This window comes from Lithobates pipiens, unplaced genomic scaffold (assembly GCF_037356315.1).
Source record: "Lithobates pipiens isolate NorthernLeopardFrog02 unplaced genomic scaffold, aLitPip1_a1.2 Scaffold_13, whole genome shotgun sequence".
NCBI classification, from domain to species: domain Eukaryota; kingdom Metazoa; phylum Chordata; class Amphibia; order Anura; family Ranidae; genus Lithobates; species Lithobates pipiens.
The window spans coordinates 269,707,628-269,729,097 of NW_027507718.1; the positions used below are offsets into that span (position 1 = coordinate 269,707,628).

Sequence of the window (21,470 nt, forward strand, 5' to 3'; positions counted from 1 at the left end):
GTCTGTCGGGAGTTTCTGTGCAACCTACCAGAGTCATCTAACTTGTGTACTATCTGATCCTGCTGAACATTCTGTCCCCCATAAATAAATGATACATAAAAAGACTCATTGGTCCAGGAGAATATGAAGGCCAAATGCTAGATTAAATATTCAGCAGAAAATCACTGTTAAGAAGAGCCTTCAAAACATACAATGATGGTAGTTTCCAGTGTTTTGAATTTGTCCCGTCAGTCATAGTAGGTAGCTCACTTTTATTTGTTCTTTTTTTATTTTATTTTTTTAAAAGGCCCTTTTTGATCTTTTTGTTGTTCTCTGCCTCATATTTTGATAAATCAGGTCAGACAAGTTCAAAATGGAACTTGCTTAGCACAGAAAACCTACTGCTCTAAATTTTGGTGGGTCACAGAGTGAGAAAGGTGGGATGAAAATTACCAAAATTCACAAATTGTTTATACAAGTAAGTTTGCTGAGCACCAATTTAAAGTGGTTGTAAAGCCCAATTTCAATCCAGAGATGTGCAGAGACCCAAGGCTCTCCTGGGTCTCTCCCACCTGATGGGCTGACATGCAGCAGCAGAAGCCAATGGCTTCCACTGCTGCCAATCACAGCCAGAGAGGCGGGGCTGAGTGTCCACAGCAAGCGGCTTGCTTTGGGGGCACTCGGAAAAGGGGAGAGGCCCAGAGCGTCGGCAGAGGACCAGAGAAAAGGAGAATCAGGGCTGCTCTGTGCAAAATCATTACACAGAGCAGGTAAGTATGATATGTTTGTTATTTTTATTATTTTTTATAAAAATGTTTTCTTTATAATCACTTTAAACTTAAGGGTGCCGCAGTGTTTTTTCTCTACAATACATGTGTCTGTATCTCAGCAAGTCTTTAATAGTGTATGCATGTAATAATAGGAAACAACAATTTAACTTATAGCAATCATTTTACTACTCATTTGATTTTTTGTCACTAACCATTACTGAAGTGTTTCCAATGACTTCAAAGGCATAATCTACACCATCATCAGTCATCTTTGCCAAGACCTCATGGATAGGAATATTGTAGTCCTTTGGATTGATGCATTCAGTGGCTCCACACTCCTTGGCTTTTGCAAATTTATCACTATTTAAATCTACTCCAATTATCCTGGAGGCGCCAGCAAACTTACATCCAATAATCACAGAGAGCCCAACACCTCCTAAACCAAACACAGCACATGTGGAGCCAGGCTTAACCTAAAAAACACAAAGCATTGCAAATTTATTGTGGAGCAATGGAGGTCCACATGGGCATACAGACATTTTTGTAAATGACCTGGAAAATTTCAGGGATACATTTTTTTTTCTTCCTGAGCACTTCACCCCATCATTTTCATTTACAGTAAGGCTCGGTTCACACAGGGGCAACACGACATTCAACACGACTTTTGGAGGCAATAAACTATTTTAACCCTTTTGTGTTGTTGTTTTTTTAAACTTTTTTTCACAGGTGAATGGGTAGGGGTACATTGTACCCCATACTCATTCACATAGGGTGGGGGCCGGGATCTGGGCGCCCCCTTATTAAAGGGGCCCCTGGATTCCGATAAGCCCCCTGCCCACAGACCCTGACAACCAACGGCCAGGGTTGTCGGGAAGAGACCCTTGTCCTCATCAACATGGGGACAAGGTGCTTTGGGGTGGGGGGGCCGTGTGGCCCTCCTTCCCCAAGGCACGTGGCCTGGTACTGCTCAGGAGGGGGGGCGCTCGCTCATCCCCACCCCCTTTCCTGGCCGGCTGGGTAGCGTGCTCGGATAAGGGTCTGGTATGGATCTGGGGAGGACCCCCATGCCATTTTTTCGGCGTGGGGGTTCCCCTTCAAATCCATACCAGACCTAAGGGCCTGGTATGCTCTCGGATGGGGAACCCATGCCAATTTTTTTTTGGTGTGGAGTTTCCTTTTGAGAGCTGATAATTCTGTGAGAGTCGCCTCCGTATAGACTCATCCCCACCCCCTTTCCTGGCCGGCCGGGTAGCGTGCTCGGATAAGGGTCTGGTATGGATCTGAGGAGGACCCCATGCCGTTTTTTCAGCGTGGGGGTTCCCCTTCAAATCCATACCAGACCTAAGGGCCTGGTATGCTCTCAGATGGGGAACCCACGCCAATTTTTTTTGTCGTGGAGTTTCCTTTTGAGAGCTGATAACTCTGTGAGAGTCGCCTCCGTATAGACGGAGATCCGACTTGGAGGCAACCTCCATTGAAATCAATGGGTACCAGTCGGATTGAAGTAGTACAGGAACCTTTTCTGAAGTCGGAGCGACTTCAGTAGTGTGCATTAAGATGGCTCTCATTCACTTACATTGATTTCTACATGTTGTGCGACCTGAGGTGACTTGGGGCGACTTGAAGTCGTATCTGAGTTGCCCCTGTGTGAATGGACCCTTAGGAGACAGAGTTTGCTGAGATACTTGGCCTGTTTAAAATTATTTTATTTTTTTTTACCAAAGAAAGATGTCCAGGCAGCCACAGACATTGTACTTAAAAGGGCCACATTGATGAACTCTGTGGCCCTGGTGTTGAGGGTACCTTTCTCCAAGGATAAAAACGAAATTTGAAAGCAAAGCAGACAATTTATTCCACAGACTTACACTTCCACTTACCACCTAGTTAATACCCTATTTAGCTTTCCATAAAGAATAACCTCTCTAGCTTACCATCAAGAACGCTGCTAAACTTTTCAGATATGTTCATATTCATTAATCTTTCATTGTTGATGAATAATGAAAATAATGAGATTAAGGGCCACAGCTTAATCTCTGCCACCCCTAAGAATTTCTCTATATTGTCTAAACTGAATATAAAGCTACCTTGTCATTAGACTGTTCAATTTAAACTAAATAAATCTTGTAAAAGAATCAGATGTGTGCTTGTTTTAGTAGCTTGTTTCTTAAATCTCTGCTCAGTTGCAAAACTCCAGCCACTAGAGGTATCCAACACTTCAAGGTGTGTCAAATACCTCCTCCCACGCTATGGTACCAGCCCGTTAGTGACAAAGATGTCAGCAAGGGGAATCAGAGCAAGTATTCTCTACACATCCAGAAGTGTTGGATACATACTTCCAAAGATCTGATATGTGGCAGTAAGACATGGCCAACAAAAAAATAGGTTTAAATCTGTGTATTTTACAGGCTGGCTTTTGGTCAAGTGGGACAGCTTAAAGTGCACCTGTGTCCAATTTGGGAGCATTCTTTTTTTTACATATTCCCATATTCCTAGTGACCAGCAAGCAAGCTTTAAAACAAGCCACCCTGACCTCTCTAGCTGCTTGTTATATGAAGTAATTAATTCTTAAAGATCCTCAGAGTTCACAACATAGACTCTAAAGTTGGGTTTTAGACAGTTTCTAACAGCTTAGAAACTACTGATGTTTGTTTACATTAAACGGCTGGAAGGCTACCAAAATCCTGGTGCAATAGAAAGTATTAGAAGAAAAAAATAATATATAGTGTATATAATTGAGACACTAATCATATTGTGATTGAATGTTTTTAAAAATTACCTTTCCTTTTCAATCTGCAGTTAATGTAATTTTTTGAGAATACATTGCAATATGGCTACCTGGAGTCGTTCTGTACACAGAATGTTTATTGACCACTCCCCATAAACATAACTTTCTGCTTGTGTGATTGGCTCACCAATTTTCCCAGAAGTCTGTCTAAGCCCTTCTACACACGGTCGGAGATTCCGACAACCAAATCCGTTGGAGTAATTCCGACGGATTAATTCTGGAAGAGGTCCGGAAGTGATGTTGCATACACACGGTCGGACTAAGTTGTCGGAAAATCCGATTGTACATAACGTGATGACGTTATTTCGTTACGACGGGACTGCGTTCAGGCTAGTAGCCAATAGCTTTGGTCTAGGAATTTGATCTGAGCATGCGTGGCACTTTGTCCCTCGGAGTAGGCTACACATGATCAGAGTATGTCCGATAGGAGCATTTTGTCGGAAAATTTTACCGGCAAGTTGGAAAACTTGGTACGTCGGATATTCTGATGGAAACAGTCCGATGTAGACCACACACAGTCGGAATATCCGACAAAACGGTCCGATAGGACACATTCTGTCGGAATCTCCGACCGTGTGTACAAGGGCTTAGATACAACTCAGATTTCAGCCATTCCCTGCAACAAAAATTACGTTTTTTGAGAGATGCTTTCAATAGGAACAAGTCTAAAGGGATGCAGGCCCAGCAGATTTCCTCATTAGTGCCCTTCAGCTCCACACCTGACAGATAATTATGGAACCACTCCCATTACACTCACTCAGAACAGAGGCACAGACAAACACACAGGGATTTCATCAGAATAACAAAAGGTAGGACTCTGCAACAAAGTTTGTTATAATCCTTGCAATGTACATAGATCACCCAGAGAAGAATATTTTTTTCTCAACAAAAGTGGAGTTACGTTTTAAGAAAAATGTCTCTACAATGCTTGTATTTGCAATCGGGAGCATGTGGGGCAGGTTTCTGATCACATGACTTGCTAGGATAGCGCATGTGCAGCTCACTTTACATTACTGGCATGATGTGGGCCCCTGTGTGCCTGGATGAATGACTCCTGGAGTAATCCAGCCAATGGATATGGCAGCAGACCAGTGCCTGGGGAGAAAATTCCTGTGTCTGCAAGAGGCTCAGACCAGTGGAGAAGAGGTACGTTTAATTCTACTTTAACTTAAAGCATAAGCTCCACCCAGCTGTTGGCCTCCTGTCCATTGAGTGTACCTCTCACTTTACATTTCATTATAAAGGCACAGTCAGCCAATAAGGCCCCATTCACACCTGAGCGTTTTGTAGCTTGAAGCCTGAAGCTACAAAATGCTGGAGGGGAAAAAATCTATTATTCTCAATGGAGATTGTTCACATCTCCACTTCATGTCGCCTGAAGCTGAACGCCTGAAGCTCAAACAAGTTCTGGACCCTTTTTTGTCACTCGAATCGGGCAGATTTGGGTGTTTTTCTTCTTTTTACATTGGTGACCTTTTGCCCTGCACAAAATCGCGGCAGAAAACGCTATGCTCAGGTGTGAATGGGGCCTAAAAGAGCAGTGCCTAGTGTTGCATGTGGGTCAGTCGTATGCCTCATCCCTAGATGTCAAGGCCTCTATAGCAAAGAAAAGTTACCCTACACAAGAGTTTACTCCTAGGTAGTTGATGGGGAAATTGCATATTACATATTTCCTTATTAATAAAGTGGCTCACTAATGCATTTTAAGCCTCCAAAACTTGGTTAAGGAGGCCAAGAACTCCAAGAACTAAAGACGAAGATTACAGCATCCATTGACAACTTGTGTTGTCTTAATTGTTGATACTTTGTTTGTTTATGTGAATGTAATGACAGCTTTTTTTTTAGAACCGATTGCAAACAGAGCAGCTAATAATTTTGATGCTGTGTGATGATTATTAAAGTTTTTTTCTGTGATTAAGTTGAATCTGAAACAACAGAGAAAATTACTAGTGTTTGATCAACAGTAATATTGTATTACATCTGGGATGGTTTACTTTTTCTAATAATTCAGAAGGTGTAAGAATACCCAATCATTTACACTGAAAATGTGGCTGTATATCTTTCTGTATTGTCCCTTCCTGTGTGTGTATTGAGATTTGATTATGGTAGCATATACTTTTGGTATATTCTGCCATAATAATTGTAGTAGAACTGTAAGGCCCCTTTCACACATGCAGACAGTATGTCCGTATTTCATCCATCCATTTGCGGATGAAATACGGACATACATGCATTCCTATGGGATAGCGGGTGTCTGCGGATAAACATCCGCAGACACCCGCTATCGTCCACCTCCTCTATTGTCCGATTCTGCAGACGGAGGAAAATCCTATTTTTCTATCCGTCTGCAGAGTGGATCGGATGAACACAGACAGACGGTCCATGCTCATCCGATCCCCCATAGAGGAGAGCGGAGAAAGCTGACAGGGCGGTCCGTGCACAGTGTGCAGAGACTGCCCTGTCCGCCGCCGGCTCAGCGGGGACAACAGAGCGATCCCCGCTGAGCAAGCGGATCATCACGGGGCAGATCATTACTGATCCGTCCCGTGTGAAAGGGGCCTTAGGCAGAACCACTGTTGGAGTGCACAAATATTTTGAAAAACAGAATCCACAGGATCTGCACAATATAGGAAGAGAAAAGGTTACACTAGTTTAAAGGTTTATACTTGGATTTTACATGCAAATGGTATCTGCTTTGAAGTACATTTTTCTACATGAATGTCAGTTTGAGTTCAAGCCAATCATATCATTCGATATAGAAAAAGGTAATTTTATGTGCACCCATAATTGTTGGTTTCAATCAAAGATAATCATGTTTACTGCAACGGTTGCAAATTTTAAAGCAAGTCCATTAAAATAAGGTGCGGTAAATATTGATACTGTATACACATTGTTATATCTGACACTCAGAGATCCTTTTGGCCACCACATTTGATACACTTGGTTGAGGTTTTCTTCAAATATTCCTGGTAAATAATTATGAAATGAGATTCCCACGTTTGGTTTTCCTCAATGCTCCCTGATTGCTTGGGTGTGGGACTGGCATGTAAAGTATGGGGACATATACATGTATGGGTAATATGTACGCACATACTGTAATGTAGACAAGAGACAGTTATCCTGGCAGAGTGTCTTTACAGTGTGGGAGGAGACCTGAATACACAAAGGAAGCACACACTAAAGTGTTACTAAACCCAGTAATATAGTTACATAGTTACAGTCAGGTTGAAAAAAGACACAAGTCCATCGAATTCAACCATAAAAAAAAATAAAAAAAAAATCATACAATCCCATATACCCAATCCTATACCCACGGTTGATCCAGAGGAAGGCGAAAACCCCCCCAAGAAAAGCAGGATCCAATTTGCTACAGCAGGGGAAATAATTCCTTCCTGATCCCAGAGAGGCAATTGGATTTTCCCTGGATCAACTTTAACTATGAATGTTAGTACCCAGTTATATTATGTAAATTTAGGAAAGAATCCAGGCCTTTCTTAAAGTAATCTACTGAGCTGGCCAGAACCACCTCTGGAGGGAGTCTATTCCGCATTTTCACAGCCCTTACTGTGAAGAAACCTTTCCGTATTTGGAGATGAAATCTCTTTTCCTCTAGACGTAAAGAGTGCCCCCTTGTCCTCAGTGATGACCTTAAAGTGAATAACTCATGGAGCCCTTATATATTTGTACATGTTGATCATATTCCCCCCTGATCTCCTCTTCTCAAGAATGAATAAATTCAGTTCTTCTAATCTTTCCTCATAGCTGAGCTTATGAAAATAGTTAATCTGTGCCCCCCCCCCCCCCCCCCCACACACACACACACACAGTGCCCATAGCTTCTAAATCTTCTTTTTACATTAAAATATTGCCACTATATACCTTTTTGGCTGATATGCATACCACGGTCAGTGATAAACTGCAAAGCTTCACCAGTGCTGAGAGTTCAGGTAGGAGGAGATTTCCACTGCAGCCTGTATACACGCCCACATGTGTGATGCCTATATCATGTGACCTGGCTAGCTCTGAGAACAAGTGAATGTTCTCTCCAGCATAAAACAAACAACTGAGCATGTGCAGGTTGGCTACTGCCTGTGTATTAGATGGCTTATCTAAAATAGATATTGCAAGAAGGGAAGGGTCTGTGCATACAGGATAAAACAGCCTTTTTACACAATGCAGAGGATTAACCACTTAAATTCCACAGTGAGTATAACAAGCATGCTATACTGCATATACAGACTGATTTTACTGTTGTAGGTTTAGTAACACTTTAAGTAGTTTGAAGTTGAGCCTATAGTTGAACACAGTTTAGTTTATATACAGAGTAGTGGGTGGTGTTCCTGTACCAATATTTCACCCTAAATGAAAAAGCTAAGTTTTTCCTTTTAGTGTTAGGCCAGGTCACTAGGGATTGTGGATTTAATTGTTCAGAAATCTATGATGGGATATATGGGCATTATTGTTAGATAACCACTTAAGGACGAGCTTTGTTTTGAGATTTTGGTGTTTACATGTTTAAAACAGTTTTTTTTTGCTAGAAAATTACTTAGAACCCCAAATATTATATATTTTTTTCTAACACCCTAGAGAAAAAATGGAGGTCATTGCAATACTTTTCACACTGTATTTGCGCAGCGGTCTTACAAGCACACTTTTGGGGAAAATTTGGGAAAAAAAATAAAAAAATAAGACAACAGTAAAATTAGCCCAATCTTTTTATATTGTGAAAGATAATGTTATGCTGAGGAAATTGATACCCAACATGTCACGCTCCAAAATTGCGCCCACTCGTGGAATGGCGACAAACTTTTACCCTTAAAAATCTCCATAGGCAATGTTTAAAAAATTCTACAGGTTGCATGTTTTGGGTTACAGAGGAGGTCTAGGGCTACAATTATTGCTCTCGCTTTACTGATCACAGCGATACCTCACATGTGTGGTTTGAACACTGTTTTCATATGCGGGAGCTACTCACTTCACTACTTCGCTTCTGGAAAGGAAAGTTTGATGTTCATACCCTCTCCTGTGCTTTTGAAAAGGAAAAGTTTGGTGTACTTCTGTTAGTCCAACATAGAGTTTTTTTTCGTTTCAAAGATTTTATTGGTAACAAATGCGAAGAGTACAGAAACATTCACAGTTCGGCATATATATAGCGAAAAAAGAAAAAAAAATCCAAAACAAAGCATATCGTGGTATAGTAGCATCACTTTGATAATACAGAGTAGTAAACACAGCCAATGCACTAACATAAGGCTCTCACACCATAATGGGCATTATAAGGCAAACAGTGCATGATAGGGAGAGGGCCCTGACACATACAAAGTCCAGTGTAGATGATACTCTAGTATACAAGAGACATCACATTGACTAAACCGTTCCTAGCATACTTGTATGTCACCTCAGTGAATATCAAGAACGGGAAAAAGATACGAAGTGGTGGAAAGACAGCTAAAAGGAAGGTAGGAAAGCTGATGGGGGAAGAGAAAGAAGAGAATAGGGGGAAAGGGCTAGAGAGGAGGGGGCAAAAAACGAGAAAAGAGAAGGAGGGAGGGGGGGCCGGCCGGCTCACACAAAACATCAAGGGTCGTAAGTGGCAACTTTTCAAGGGGGCACATCGGACTATGGTTCTAGCAAGTGTCTGTCAAAATTTTGTGGTAGGAAATGGTCAATCCATGGCTGCCACATTTTTGAGTGTCAGGGGATTTTGTCCAGAACAGTAGCTTCTATTCTGCTGTGAACATATAGTTTTTTTTTAATATTATTTGAACTATGGATATTTTTATATTTTTTAGCCCTAACATAGCCAAATGAGACTTTCTGAGTAGGTAAATCAGACATGAAAAATAGGTATCTATACTTTAGATCCCCCATTTTACATTTAGGTAAACTGGAGGATGGGAGAATACATAAATGATTCTTTTTGTTTACAATTATCAGGTGCTTTCCATCCAATTCTGATATGTTGCCTTTATGTACAGTTGGAGGCATTACTGTGTGATATTTGTGCGCCAGGGGGTGGAGTGGTTGGGAAATTGCATATTACATATTTCCTTATTAATAAAGTGGCTCACTAATGCATTATAAGCCTCCAAATCTTGGTTAGGAGACCATATAAGGACATAAGCATGGCTTTACCTTATATCAAAGAAAAGTTATTGTTAACAAAATGACCCCTTGAGGGGTCATTTTGAAAAGGGAGTTGGCTTGGGGGTGGTCTATTCCTTATACTCAAGTCTAAATACCACAGCCAAAACTGGAATAAATTAGTCTCGTCTTCAGAGCTTGCAATTATGCATGAGTCTGTGGTCACCTATGCACCATGCCAATTATAAGTGAAGGGACACGTGGCAGAATCAGCATCTTTAGTTAAGTATTCTTGTTATATTTTCTTTATCTTTATCTGTATCTGTCATTACCTTTAATAAATGTTATACTTTTAAGTTTTTGTGTGATCTCTCTTTGCACATATCAAACCTAACCCCACAAACCTGACAAAACAGTAGTACTTACTGATTTTAAAGCCCAGCTGGAGTCTTACTTCTTAATCCCTAATAACCCTGTACCTACAAATGCTCTAGCCCCACAGCTTGCAGCTTGTCAAAGTCTATGGCAGGCTTAAATACACTAAGGCTGCAGGGAGCTGCACGCTGTACTGAGTGGTACATTTAGGGCCCAGTGGATGCTGCAACTTTGCCTCCCGGGCACACTAAAATGCCGGGATTGGATGCACACGGGCTAAATGCCTGCAAGTAGTCTTAAAAGTCAGACCCTGAAAACATTTTGTGGAATCATTATGCAGCAAATAATGTTTTGACTATATGACTAGCAGTAAGGTTTAGTACTTACTTTACCAGTGTTCAAAGCAGAGCCATATCCAGTCGAGAACCCACAGCCAATCAAGCAGACTTTTTCCAGTGGAGCATCCTCATGGATCTTGGCAACAGCTATTTCATCCAGCACAGTGTATTCAGTGAATGTGCTGGTACTGATAAAGTTGTGAATGGATTTTCCCTTGCAGGTAAATCTGCTGGTTTTATCCAACAACACGCCATTATATTTGCCAATGCTGTTTAGGAAATAAAAGACTTCCATGTAAGGGGAATGTGTAGTGTTTTGACAATTTTCTTTATTTTACTCATAAATACATATTTAAAAAATTTATTTTTTTCTTCTCAGGTAAATATGAACCATTGCAAATAAATATCTAAAATGTACCACATGAAGTCAGTATGTTTCTGTGGCTCTATATGGATTCTTATCTATAGAAATTCAGTCTCAAGTGGGCAGCTACTAGTGAGGTTGTCTGAACATTCTGAAGTGCCGTAACTTATGAATTTCTTATCAAAGTTATGAATATTTGGTAAAGGTAGGGGTAAAACTTGCCAACGGAAGAAATCTTTTTTAGCCATGAAAACATCTGTTCTTTACAGCCCATGACTAGCTTAGCATAAACGTGGCATGTTTCAATAAAATATGGCAAAATGTTGGAAAATGGTTAGCAAAATGGCAAACAAAAGAAAGGTAAACAAAATGGTAAAACATGCATTTAGGACAAACAAAAATAAACTGTAACGTGACAAAGGTTCACCAAAGAGTATTGTACACAGCTGTCTGACTCATTATAAATAACCTCCAAATATAAAAAGAAAAATTCCTCCTGCTATGGCCATTTTGCCACAAATAAGATTATTTTTCTATTGTTTGGATTCGTATGGTGTTGGACTAGCTTATATAAATTGCTACACCCTCTGACCATTTAATTATTTACTTACTCATTTTTGTAGCAGAGATTACTCTCTGGATTTTTACAACATTTGCATTCTCCGCACTGTGGCACAAAGAGTGGGATGACTTTATCTCCTGCAGGAATTATAAAAATATTATTTAAAGTCTGTGCTTTGTCACATAAATTAAAAATAAATAAATAGTATGATCACCTAAATCTCATAGGTAAATTCACTTCGACTTTCGGGCATACTATGCCTTTGCAAGTTTTTTTTTTATTTCATTGCCACTTTCCCAATGCATATTTATCAACTGTTCACTGCTAAAATATTTTAAACATGCTTTTGTAGATTGTTTTCTCCAAAGAATGAATACTGTACATTAGAGCCAGATTAAGTAATAAAAAAAGGCCCTAGGCAGGTTAACAGAAAATGGCCCCTCACCCCAGGCCTCTTTCACCACATGCCTGAAGCACCCTGATTATAGACTCTTCTATTTTCTGTGTGCTTCCTTATACTTGAATAGATTGCAAATGCTTCCAACTTCTGTATCATTTGCTTATGCCCTAATAAAATAAGATTTTAACTTTCTGTATCCTCTCTTATATCCTAATATATTGTAGTGTTGTCTACCTTCTGCCTTACTTTCTTATACCCTAATAGACTAATCTTTTCCAGCTTCTGTACTCCTCCCATATACCCTTATAGACTTTAAGCATTATAGAAATAACACATTTCCACCTTCTGTATGCCTCTCTTTTACCCTAAGGGATTGTTCTCTATCCTCTTAGACATCAATAGATTGTAAGTTATTTCACCTTTCCTTACATCTTAATAAATTGTCTCTTCCTTTTAGATTCCTCTCTTATAGATAATAATAGCATCTACCTTCTTCAGAGTTTAATGCCACTTAATTGGTTTGGTGGCTTTAGCTGCATCAAGCTTTTTTTTTGAATCAACAATGAATCAACAATGTAGCTTACAGACCACTTTTACCTACAGGTAAGCCTAGATTAAGGCTTACCTGTAGTTGCAAGAAATATCTCCTAAACCTACGCGGTTTAGGAGATATTTGCAAAAGACAGGCACTGATGTCTACGCAGGCGCACTAAGCATGCCGTTTCTAATGGTGGTCGTGCCGTTAGTGGCGGATCCCGCACGCATGCGTGGGAGTGACGTCATTGCGGCTCCGGCCAGTCACAGTGCCGGAGCTGCAATAACCGGAAGTCACTCTGGGATATATGGCGGCGATGGAGGAGGGGAACAAGGACCGCTGCGGGGGCTTCGATCTCATGTAAGTAATTTATAATGAGCTAGTATGTTATGCATTCTAGCTCATTATGCCTTTGTCTTGCAGAGTGTTTATTTTTTTTATTTTTTTCCAGTGGGTTTAATTTCTCTTTAAAACAGAGTCAGTACTAACAATTATACACAATGTACCTGGTTTGAATTGAGTCACTCCTTCTCCCACACTTTCCACAACCCCTGCAGCTTCATGGCCTAATATCACTGGAAATTTCATGGCACTCGCGGCACCACTTAATACTCGATCATCTGAGCGGCATATCCCAGTTGCCACAATCTGCAGAAAAATACTAAATTATAACATTTCTAACATGACAACATATCCAACAGAACAAATCTCAGATCAGGGTTGGTTTTCTTTTTTCCCCTTCTATTGTTGTAGCTTTTTATCTGCAATACCAAAACCCACCAAAATGGACCTTCACTCAAAATGAAAGTGCCGCTATCACTCCTCTTGACCTCTGTCCCTAACACTTTTTATTTATTTATTTTGCATTAGCAAGTACCCTTTTGTGACAGGTACCCTATCCCACTTCCTGAATTCTCTCCTAGGTGGGAAAGATGTGTGCTTAGGCACGCTCCCATGTATGCACCTTTCTGGGGCACGTCCAATGTGTAAGTGGGGCCTAATGAGTGTACCCAAATATACAAATTATTATATTCCATTATACTTGAACATCTTACATTAAAGATAACTTTTTGTATAACTTAATTCTGCCTGGTCTACATTTTGCTTGAGAACATACATAAAGGGGTGCATGTAAGGCGTATCACACATATGGTCACACAAGGTGACAAGACAATATGAGAAGAAGATTCAGTGCCAGTGTTTTAATGTATGCTCAAGCTGACCAGAGAAGGCCTTATCTAATGACAACCATAATAGTGTCTATGTCCCTAGAAATCGGTACCCCCAATCTGGGTCCGACTTGTGGTATGGGGCAACCTAGGGACCCAATCTGGAGGTCACAGAAGATGGAGTGAAGCCTTGAAGTACTAAAGCCCAGAAAGAGAGTGGTATTGAACTTCCTGGGATACAAGTTTAATCATAAGTGGAATAAAGAATTAAACATGTGTTAGTGTCACTGGGATGAGGTGACAGGTAGCTGGGCTGGTGGAATCTGGTGTATATCACATGGCACCAGCTCAGAAATGCTGAACAGAGGGAGCGAAGCATAATGAGGAACTGTTATCTACAGAGTACAGTGTATAAAGCAGAAGTGCTGTGCCATGGAATCTAAGAGTTATACTAATGTCTGTTTGGAGAAGTGTCGCTCATTATGGAGATTGTGCTTAATGCCAGGCATATAACTCTGGCAGCCTTCATAAGCGTGCACTCCTTCCTGTCCCCACCTGGGCACTGCCCACAACTGGATGCTTAAACTTTCTTGATATTGTACTAGTTGACTGTTCACAGAAAACAGGCAATTTACAACAACTGCGCCACATATGTTATAGGTCATACATTTCTTCAGGCAGTAGAGGGCACTGTTTATCCACAAGGCACTTTCCAATAGTAATATAACAGGCCAGAGGAGAACTTCTCTTAAAGGGAGGCTCTGAATAGCTTGGTCATACTAAGATCTCCAAATGTCCTTGCAGATATCTGGCTGTCAATAGAAGACTGTTCCAGGAAGCTGACAGAGACACCTTGAAAGGGAACATCTGCTCTTGACTGCTGAGAAACATTTATGACCAACTAAAAACCAATACCTTGCCCCCCCAAAAAGACACAGAAGCTTATTAAGTTGTAAATAGGGCAAGGCCAGAGCTTTATTGAACTTTTCAAACGTACAGCTTTCCAAATGTACCAAACAATGCCAGTCACAGTATACCATGAGCACCCATAAATATAAATTCACATAGTCTAAGATGCCTGTCCTTACCATCAGTGCCAGACAATAGACTGACCCCAGAATTTACCAAACAACATGCCAGTCATTGTATACCATGTGTACCCATAAACATAAACTCGCATAGTCTACATAGTACACATGAGCGAACTTCTCGTCGGACTGAACTCGAAGGACTTTGACAGAGTTCCGCCGAAATGGACTTGCCTACGCACAATCACACCAAAGTCCGACCGTCTAGTACGTGGTGACATACACCAGGTCTGACAAGACTATAAAATGGAAGCTCAATAGCTTGTGCGCTACCCTTTGGGCTCCTTCTGCTAATTATGTGTTTACCTCATGTTAGTAGAAGTTTGGTGAGAGACGATTCACGCTTTTCTGACTTGTGTTTTTCAGATAGTTTAACTGTTGTTCAGTTTGTGCTTGTGAGGTTTGTATCTGCTTTTCAGTGCGTGTAGTCAGTTCGCATTGGTTTATTCAGTGTTTTCTTGTCCGCTCGTTACTGATTTTCAGCTCGCTCTTCACCGGCCTTGCTGTTCTTCAGTGCGTTCTGTTAAGTTCGTTCTGACCAGTTGACCATTTTGAAGCCATGTTGCGTGTACGTAGAGTTCGTATTTTGCTTGGGCTTTGTGTTGTAGTTAATTGTGCAACCCAAACCCAGTCCATGAAGAGGGTGGGGAGGAGTTCATGGACAAATAAATTGGTTGCTCCAGCGTGACCAATTCTCTCACATGGCTTTGCTTCGTGAGATCCGTGAGAATAATCCTGACAATTTCAGGAACTTTCTCATAATAACGGACCCCGTTTTTTCCCTGTTTGCTGGCTTTGCTGACCCCTTATATCAGCAGGCAGGATACCTGCATGAGGCAAGCCATCACTCCGGAGCAAAGGCTCGTTGCAACATTGCGGTACTTGGCGACTGGGGGAAGCCTTCAGGACCTCAACTTCGACAAGTATCTCCCCCCAGGCTCTGGGGATCATTATCCCAGAGACTTGTTCTGCCATCATTCGGGTCCTGTAGAAGGAATACAGTGCCTTGCAAAAGTATTCGGCCCCCTTGAACTTTTCATCCTTTTGCCACATTTCAGGCTTCAAACATAAAGATATAACATTTTTATTTTTTGTGAAGAATCACCATTTTTGAAACTTTTTTAACTAATAAAAAAATGAAAAGTGGGGCCTGCAAAATTATTCTGCCCCCTTGCGTTAATACTTTGTAGAGCCACCTTTTGCTGCGATTACAGCTGCAAGTCGCTTGAGGTATGTCTCTATCAGTTTTGCACATCGAGAGACTGAAATTCTTGCCCATTCTTCCTTGCAAAATAGCTCGAGCTCAGTGAGGTTGGATGGAGAGCGTTTGTGAACAGCAGTTTTCAGCTCTTTCCACAGATTCTCGATTGGATTCAGGTCTGGACTTTGACTTGGCCATTCTAACACCTGGATACGTTTATTTGTGAACCATTCCTTTGTAGATTTTGCTGTATGTTTGGGATCATTGTCTTGTTGGAAGATAATTCTCCATCCCAGTTTCAGGTCTTTTGCAGACTCCAACAGGTTTTCATCCAGAATGGTCTGTATTTGGCTGCATCCACCTTCCCCTCAATTTTAACCATCTTTCCTGTCCCTGCTGAAGAAAAGCAGGCCCAAACCATGATGCTGCCACCACCATGTTTGACAGTGGGGATGGTGTGTTGAGGGTGATGAGCTTTGTTGCTTTTACGCCAAACATATCGTTTTGCATTGTGGGCAAAAAGTTGGATTTTGGTTTCATCTGTCCAGAGCACCTTCTTCCACATGTTTGGTGTGTCTCCCAGGTGGCTTGTGGCAAACTTTAGACGAGACTTTTTATGGATATCTTTGAGAAATGTCTTTCTTCTTGCCACTCTTCCATAAAGGCCAGATTTGTGCAGTGTATGACTGATTGTTGTCCTATGGACAGACTCTCCCACCTCAGCTGTAGTTCTCTGCAGTTCATCCAGAGTGATCATGGGCCTCTTGGCTGCATCTCTGATCAGTCTTCTCCTTTGCTGAGCTGAAAGTTTAGAGGGACTGCGAGGTCTTGGTAGATTTGCAGTGGTCTGATACTCCTTCCATTTCAAAATGATCACTTGCACAGTGCTCCTTGGGATGTTTTAAGCTTGGGAAATCTTTTTGTATCCAAATCTGGCTTTAAACTTCTCCACAACAGTATTACGGACCTGCCTGGTGTGCTCCTTGGTCTTCATGATGCTCTCTGCGCTTTCAACAGAACCCTGAGACTATCACAGAGCAGGTGCATTTATACAGAGACTTGATTACACACAGGTGGATTCTATTTATCACCATCAGTCATTTAGGACAACATTGGATCATTCAGAGATCCTCGCTGAACTTCTGGAGTGAGTTTGCTGCACTGAAAGTAAAGGGGCCGAATAATTTTGCACGCACCACTTTTCAGTTTTTTTTTTGCTAAAAAAGTTTAAAATATCCAATAGATTTCGTTCCACTTCACAATTGTGTCCCACTTGTTGGTGATTCTTCACAAAAAAATTAAATTTTATATCTTTATGTTTGAAGCCTGAAATGTGGCAAAAGGTTGAAAAGTTCAAGGGGGCAGAATACTTTTGCAAGGTACTGTATATTAAGGTAAGATTTATCCTTTAACATCATATTTTATTGTATTTAATGTTTGCTAATATATTGTATTTCTTTCCTCAAAACCTAATTACCATGATTTCAATATGCTGTGAATGCCCCCTTTGTCCTGATGCATGCTGTAATCTTTTAATGCTCCTTTTTTGTCCTTCATGCATATTTGCCTTCACTAACCTCCCCAGCATGCTATGCTGGGCCCATATCCACCTAGTCTAGTCACTTAATGTATTTTGTCAGCTCCATTGTAGTGCTTTACCCTAAACACCCCCTTAAAATGTTTCCAAATGGTCTGTGTGTCCTTAAATTCATTTATAAGCCCCCCATTAAATTTTATCAATGGGCCATTAGAGGGGGTGAGGAATCTGATAAGTGAACCTTATATTTTGGTCTTTAAATAATACTTAAAATAAATGTCATACTGATCTTGGGTAGGGATGAGCCGAACACCCCCCGGTTCGGTTCGCACCAGAACTTTCGAACGGACCCCAAATTCGAACGAACTTTAGAACCCCATTGAAGTCTATGGGACTCGAATTATATTCCATTATACTTGAACATCTTACATTAAAGATAACTTTTTGTATAACTTAATTCTGCCTGGTCTACATTTTGCTTGAGAACATACATAAAGGGGTGCATGTAAGGCGTATCACACATATGGTCACACAAGGTGACAAGACAATATGAGAAGAAGATTCAGTGCCAGTGTTTTAATGTATGCTCAAGCTGACCAGAGAAGGCCTTATCTAATGACAACCATAATAGTGTCTATGTCCCTAGAAATCGGTACCCCCAATCTGGGTCCGACTTGTGGTATGGGGCAACCTAGGGACCCAATCTGGAGGTCACAGAAGATGGAGTGAAGCCTTGAAGTACTAAAGCCCAGAAAGAGAGTGGTATTGAACTTCCTGGGATACAAGTTTAATCATAAGTGGAATAAAGAATTAAACATGTGTTAGTGTCACTGGGATGAGGTGACAGGTAGCTGGGCTGGTGGAATCTGGTGTATATCACATGGCACCAGCTCAGAAATGCTGAACAGAGGGAGCGAAGCATAATGAGGAACTGTTATCTACAGAGTACAGTGTATAAAGCAGAAGTGCTGTGCCATGGAATCTAAGAGTTATACTAATGTCTGTTTGGAGAAGTGTCGCTCATTATGGAGATTGTGCTTAATGCCAGGCATATAACTCTGGCAGCCTTCATAAGCGTGCACTCCTTCCTGTCCCCACCTGGGCACTGCCCACAACTGGATGCTTAAACTTTCTTGATATTGTACTAGTTGACTGTTCACAGAAAACAGGCAATTTACAACAACTGCGCCACATATGTTATAGGTCATACATTTCTTCAGGCAGTAGAGGGCACTGTTTATCCACAAGGCACTTTCCAATAGTAATATAACAGGCCAGAGGAGAACTTCTCTTAAAGGGAGGCTCTGAATAGCTTGGTCATACTAAGATCTCCAAATGTCCTTGCAGATATCTGGCTGTCAATAGAAGACTGTTCCAGGAAGCTGACAGAGACACCTTGAAAGGGAACATCTGCTCTTGACTGCTGAGAAACATTTATGACCAACTAAAAACCAATACCTTGCCCCCCCAAAAAGACACAGAAGCTTATTAAGTTGTAAATAGGGCAAGGCCAGAGCTTTATTGAACTTTTCAAACGTACAGCTTTCCAAATGTACCAAACAATGCCAGTCACAGTATACCATGAGCACCCATAAATATAAATTCACATAGTCTAAGATGCCTGTCCTTACCATCAGTGCCAGACAATAGACTGACCCCAGAATTTACCAAACAACATGCCAGTCATTGTATACCATGTGTACCCATAAACATAAACTCGCATAGTCTACATAGTACACATGAGCGAACTTCTCGTCGGACTGAACTCGAAGGACTTTGACAGAGTTCCGCCGAAATGGACTTGCCTACGCACAATCACACCAAAGTCCGACCGTCTAGTACGTGGTGACATACACCAGGTCTGACAAGACTATAAAATGAAAGCTCAATAGCTTGTGCGCTACCCTTTGGGCTCCTTCTGCTAATTATGTGTTTACCTCATGTTAGTAGAAGTTTGGTGAGAGACGATTCACGCTTTTCTGACTTGTGTTTTTCAGATAGTTTAACTGTTGTTCAGTTTGTGCTTGTGAGGTTTGTATCTGCTTTTCAGTGCGTGTAGTCAGTTCGCATTGGTTTATTCAGTGTTTTCTTGTCCGCTCGTTACTGATTTTCAGCTCGCTCTTCACCGGCCTTGCTGTTCTTCAGTGCGTTCTGTTAAGTTCGTTCTGACCAGTTGACCATTTTGAAGCCATGTTGCGTGTACGTAGAGTTCGTATTTTGCTTGGGCTTTGTGTTGTAGTTAATTGTGCAACCCAAACCCAGTCCATGAAGAGGGTGGGGAGGAGTTCATGGACAAATAAATTGGTTGCTCCAGCGTGACCAATTCTCTCACATGGCTTTGCTTCGTGAGATCCGTGAGAATAATCCTGACAATTTCAGGAACTTTCTCATAATAACGGACCCCGTTTTTTCCCTGTTTGCTGGCTTTGCTGACCCCTTATATCAGCAGGCAGGATACCTGCATGAGGCAAGCCATCACTCCGGAGCAAAGGCTCGTTGCAACATTGCGGTACTTGGCGACTGGGGGAAGCCTTCAGGACCTCAACTTCGACAAGTATCTCCCCCCAGGCTCTGGGGATCATTATCCCAGAGACTTGTTCTGCCATCATTCGGGTCCTGTAGAAGGAATACAGTGCCTTGCAAAAGTATTCGGCCCCCTTGAACTTTTCATCCTTTTGCCACATTTCAGGCTTCAAACATAAAGATATAACATTTTTATTTTTTGTGAAGAATCACCATTTTTGAAACTTTTTTAACTAATAAAAAAATGAAAAGTGGGGCCTGCAAAATGATTCTGCCCCCTTGCGTTAATACTTTGTAGAGCCACCTTTTGCTGCGATTACAGCTGCAAGTCGCTTGAGGTATGTCTCTATCAGTTTTGCACATCGAGAGACTGAAATTCTTGCCCATTCTTCCTTGCAAAATAGCTCGAGCTCAGTGAGGTTGGATGGAGAGCGTTTGTGAACAGCAGTTTTCAGCTCTTTCCACAGATTCTCGATTGGATTCAGGTCTGGACTTTGACTTGGCCATTCTAACACCTGGATACGTTTATTTGTGAACAATTCCTTTGTAGATTTTGCTGTATGTTTGGGATCATTGTCTTGTTGGAAGATAATTCTCCATCCCAGTTTCAGGTCTTTTGCAGACTCCAACAGGTTTTCATCCAGAATGGTCTGTATTTGGCTGCATCCACCTTCCCCTCAATTTTAACCATCTTTCCTGTCCCTGCTGAAGAAAAGCAGGCCCAAACCATGATGCTGCCACCACCATGTTTGACAGTGGGGATGGTGTGTTGAGGGTGATGAGCTTTGTTGCTTTTACGCCAAACATATCGTTTTGCATTGTGGGCAAAAAGTTGGATTTTGGTTTCATCTGTCCAGAGCACCTTCTTCCACATGTTTGGTGTGTCTCCCAGGTGGCTTGTGGCAAACTTTAGACGAGACTTTTTATGGATATCTTTGAGAAATGTCTTTCTTCTTGCCACTCTTCCATAAAGGCCAGATTTGTGCAGTGTATGACTGATTGTTGTCCTATGGACAGACTCTCCCACCTCAGCTGTAGTTCTCTGCAGTTCATCCAGAGTGATCATGGGCCTCTTGGCTGCATCTCTGATCAGTCTTCTCCTTGTCTGAGCTGAAAGTTTAGAGGGACGGCCAGGTCTTGGTAGATTTGCAGTGGTCTGATACTCCTTCCATTTCAAAATGATCACTTGCACAGTGCTCCTTGGGATGTTTTAAGCTTGGGAAATCTTTTTGTATCCAAATCTGGCTTTAAACTTCTCCACAACAGTATTACGGACCTGCCTGGTGTGCTCCTTGGTCTTCATGATGCTCTCTGCGCTTTCAACAGAACCCTGAGACTATCACAGAGCAGGTGCATTTATACAGAGACTTGATTACACACAGGTGGATTCTATTTATCACCATCAGTCATTTAGGACAACATTGGATCATTCAGAGATCCTCGCTGAACTTCTGGAGTGAGTTTGCTGCACTGAAAGTAAAGGGGCCGAATAATTTTGCACGCACCACTTTTCAGTTTTTTTTTTGCTAAAAAAGTTTAAAATATCCAATAGATTTCGTTCCACTTCACAATTGTGTCCCACTTGTTGGTGATTCTTCACAAAAAAATTAAATTTTATATCTTTATGTTTGAAGCCTGAAATGTGGCAAAAGGTTGAAAAGTTCAAGGGGGCAGAATACTTTTGCAAGGTACTGTATATTAAGGTAAGATTTATCCTTTAACATCATATTTTATTGTATTTAATGTTTGCTAATATATTG

General features: G+C 41.3%; 1 protein-coding gene across 3 annotated transcripts in view; it reads right to left on the minus strand.

The window, feature by feature from the left end:
* The window catches only part of LOC143974846 (alcohol dehydrogenase 1-like), a 106,656-nt gene that overhangs the window by 22,517 nt on the left and 62,669 nt on the right, over positions 1–21,470 (minus strand). For 2 of the 3 annotated variants that reach the window (XR_013272285.1, XM_077476603.1), the window contains exons 3-6: positions 12,699–12,840; positions 11,307–11,394; positions 10,381–10,600; positions 962–1,222 (exon numbers count right to left, since the gene is read on the minus strand). Coding sequence is in view for 2 of the 3 variants with exons in the window: in XM_077476603.1 (XP_077332729.1) it covers positions 962–1,222; positions 10,381–10,600; positions 11,307–11,394; positions 12,699–12,840 (711 nt within the window). In the remaining variant the exon portion in view is untranslated. The remainder of the gene's footprint in view (positions 1–961; positions 1,223–10,380; positions 10,601–11,306; positions 11,395–12,698; positions 12,841–21,470) is intronic. The other variant, XM_077476604.1, reaches the window with a different exon arrangement.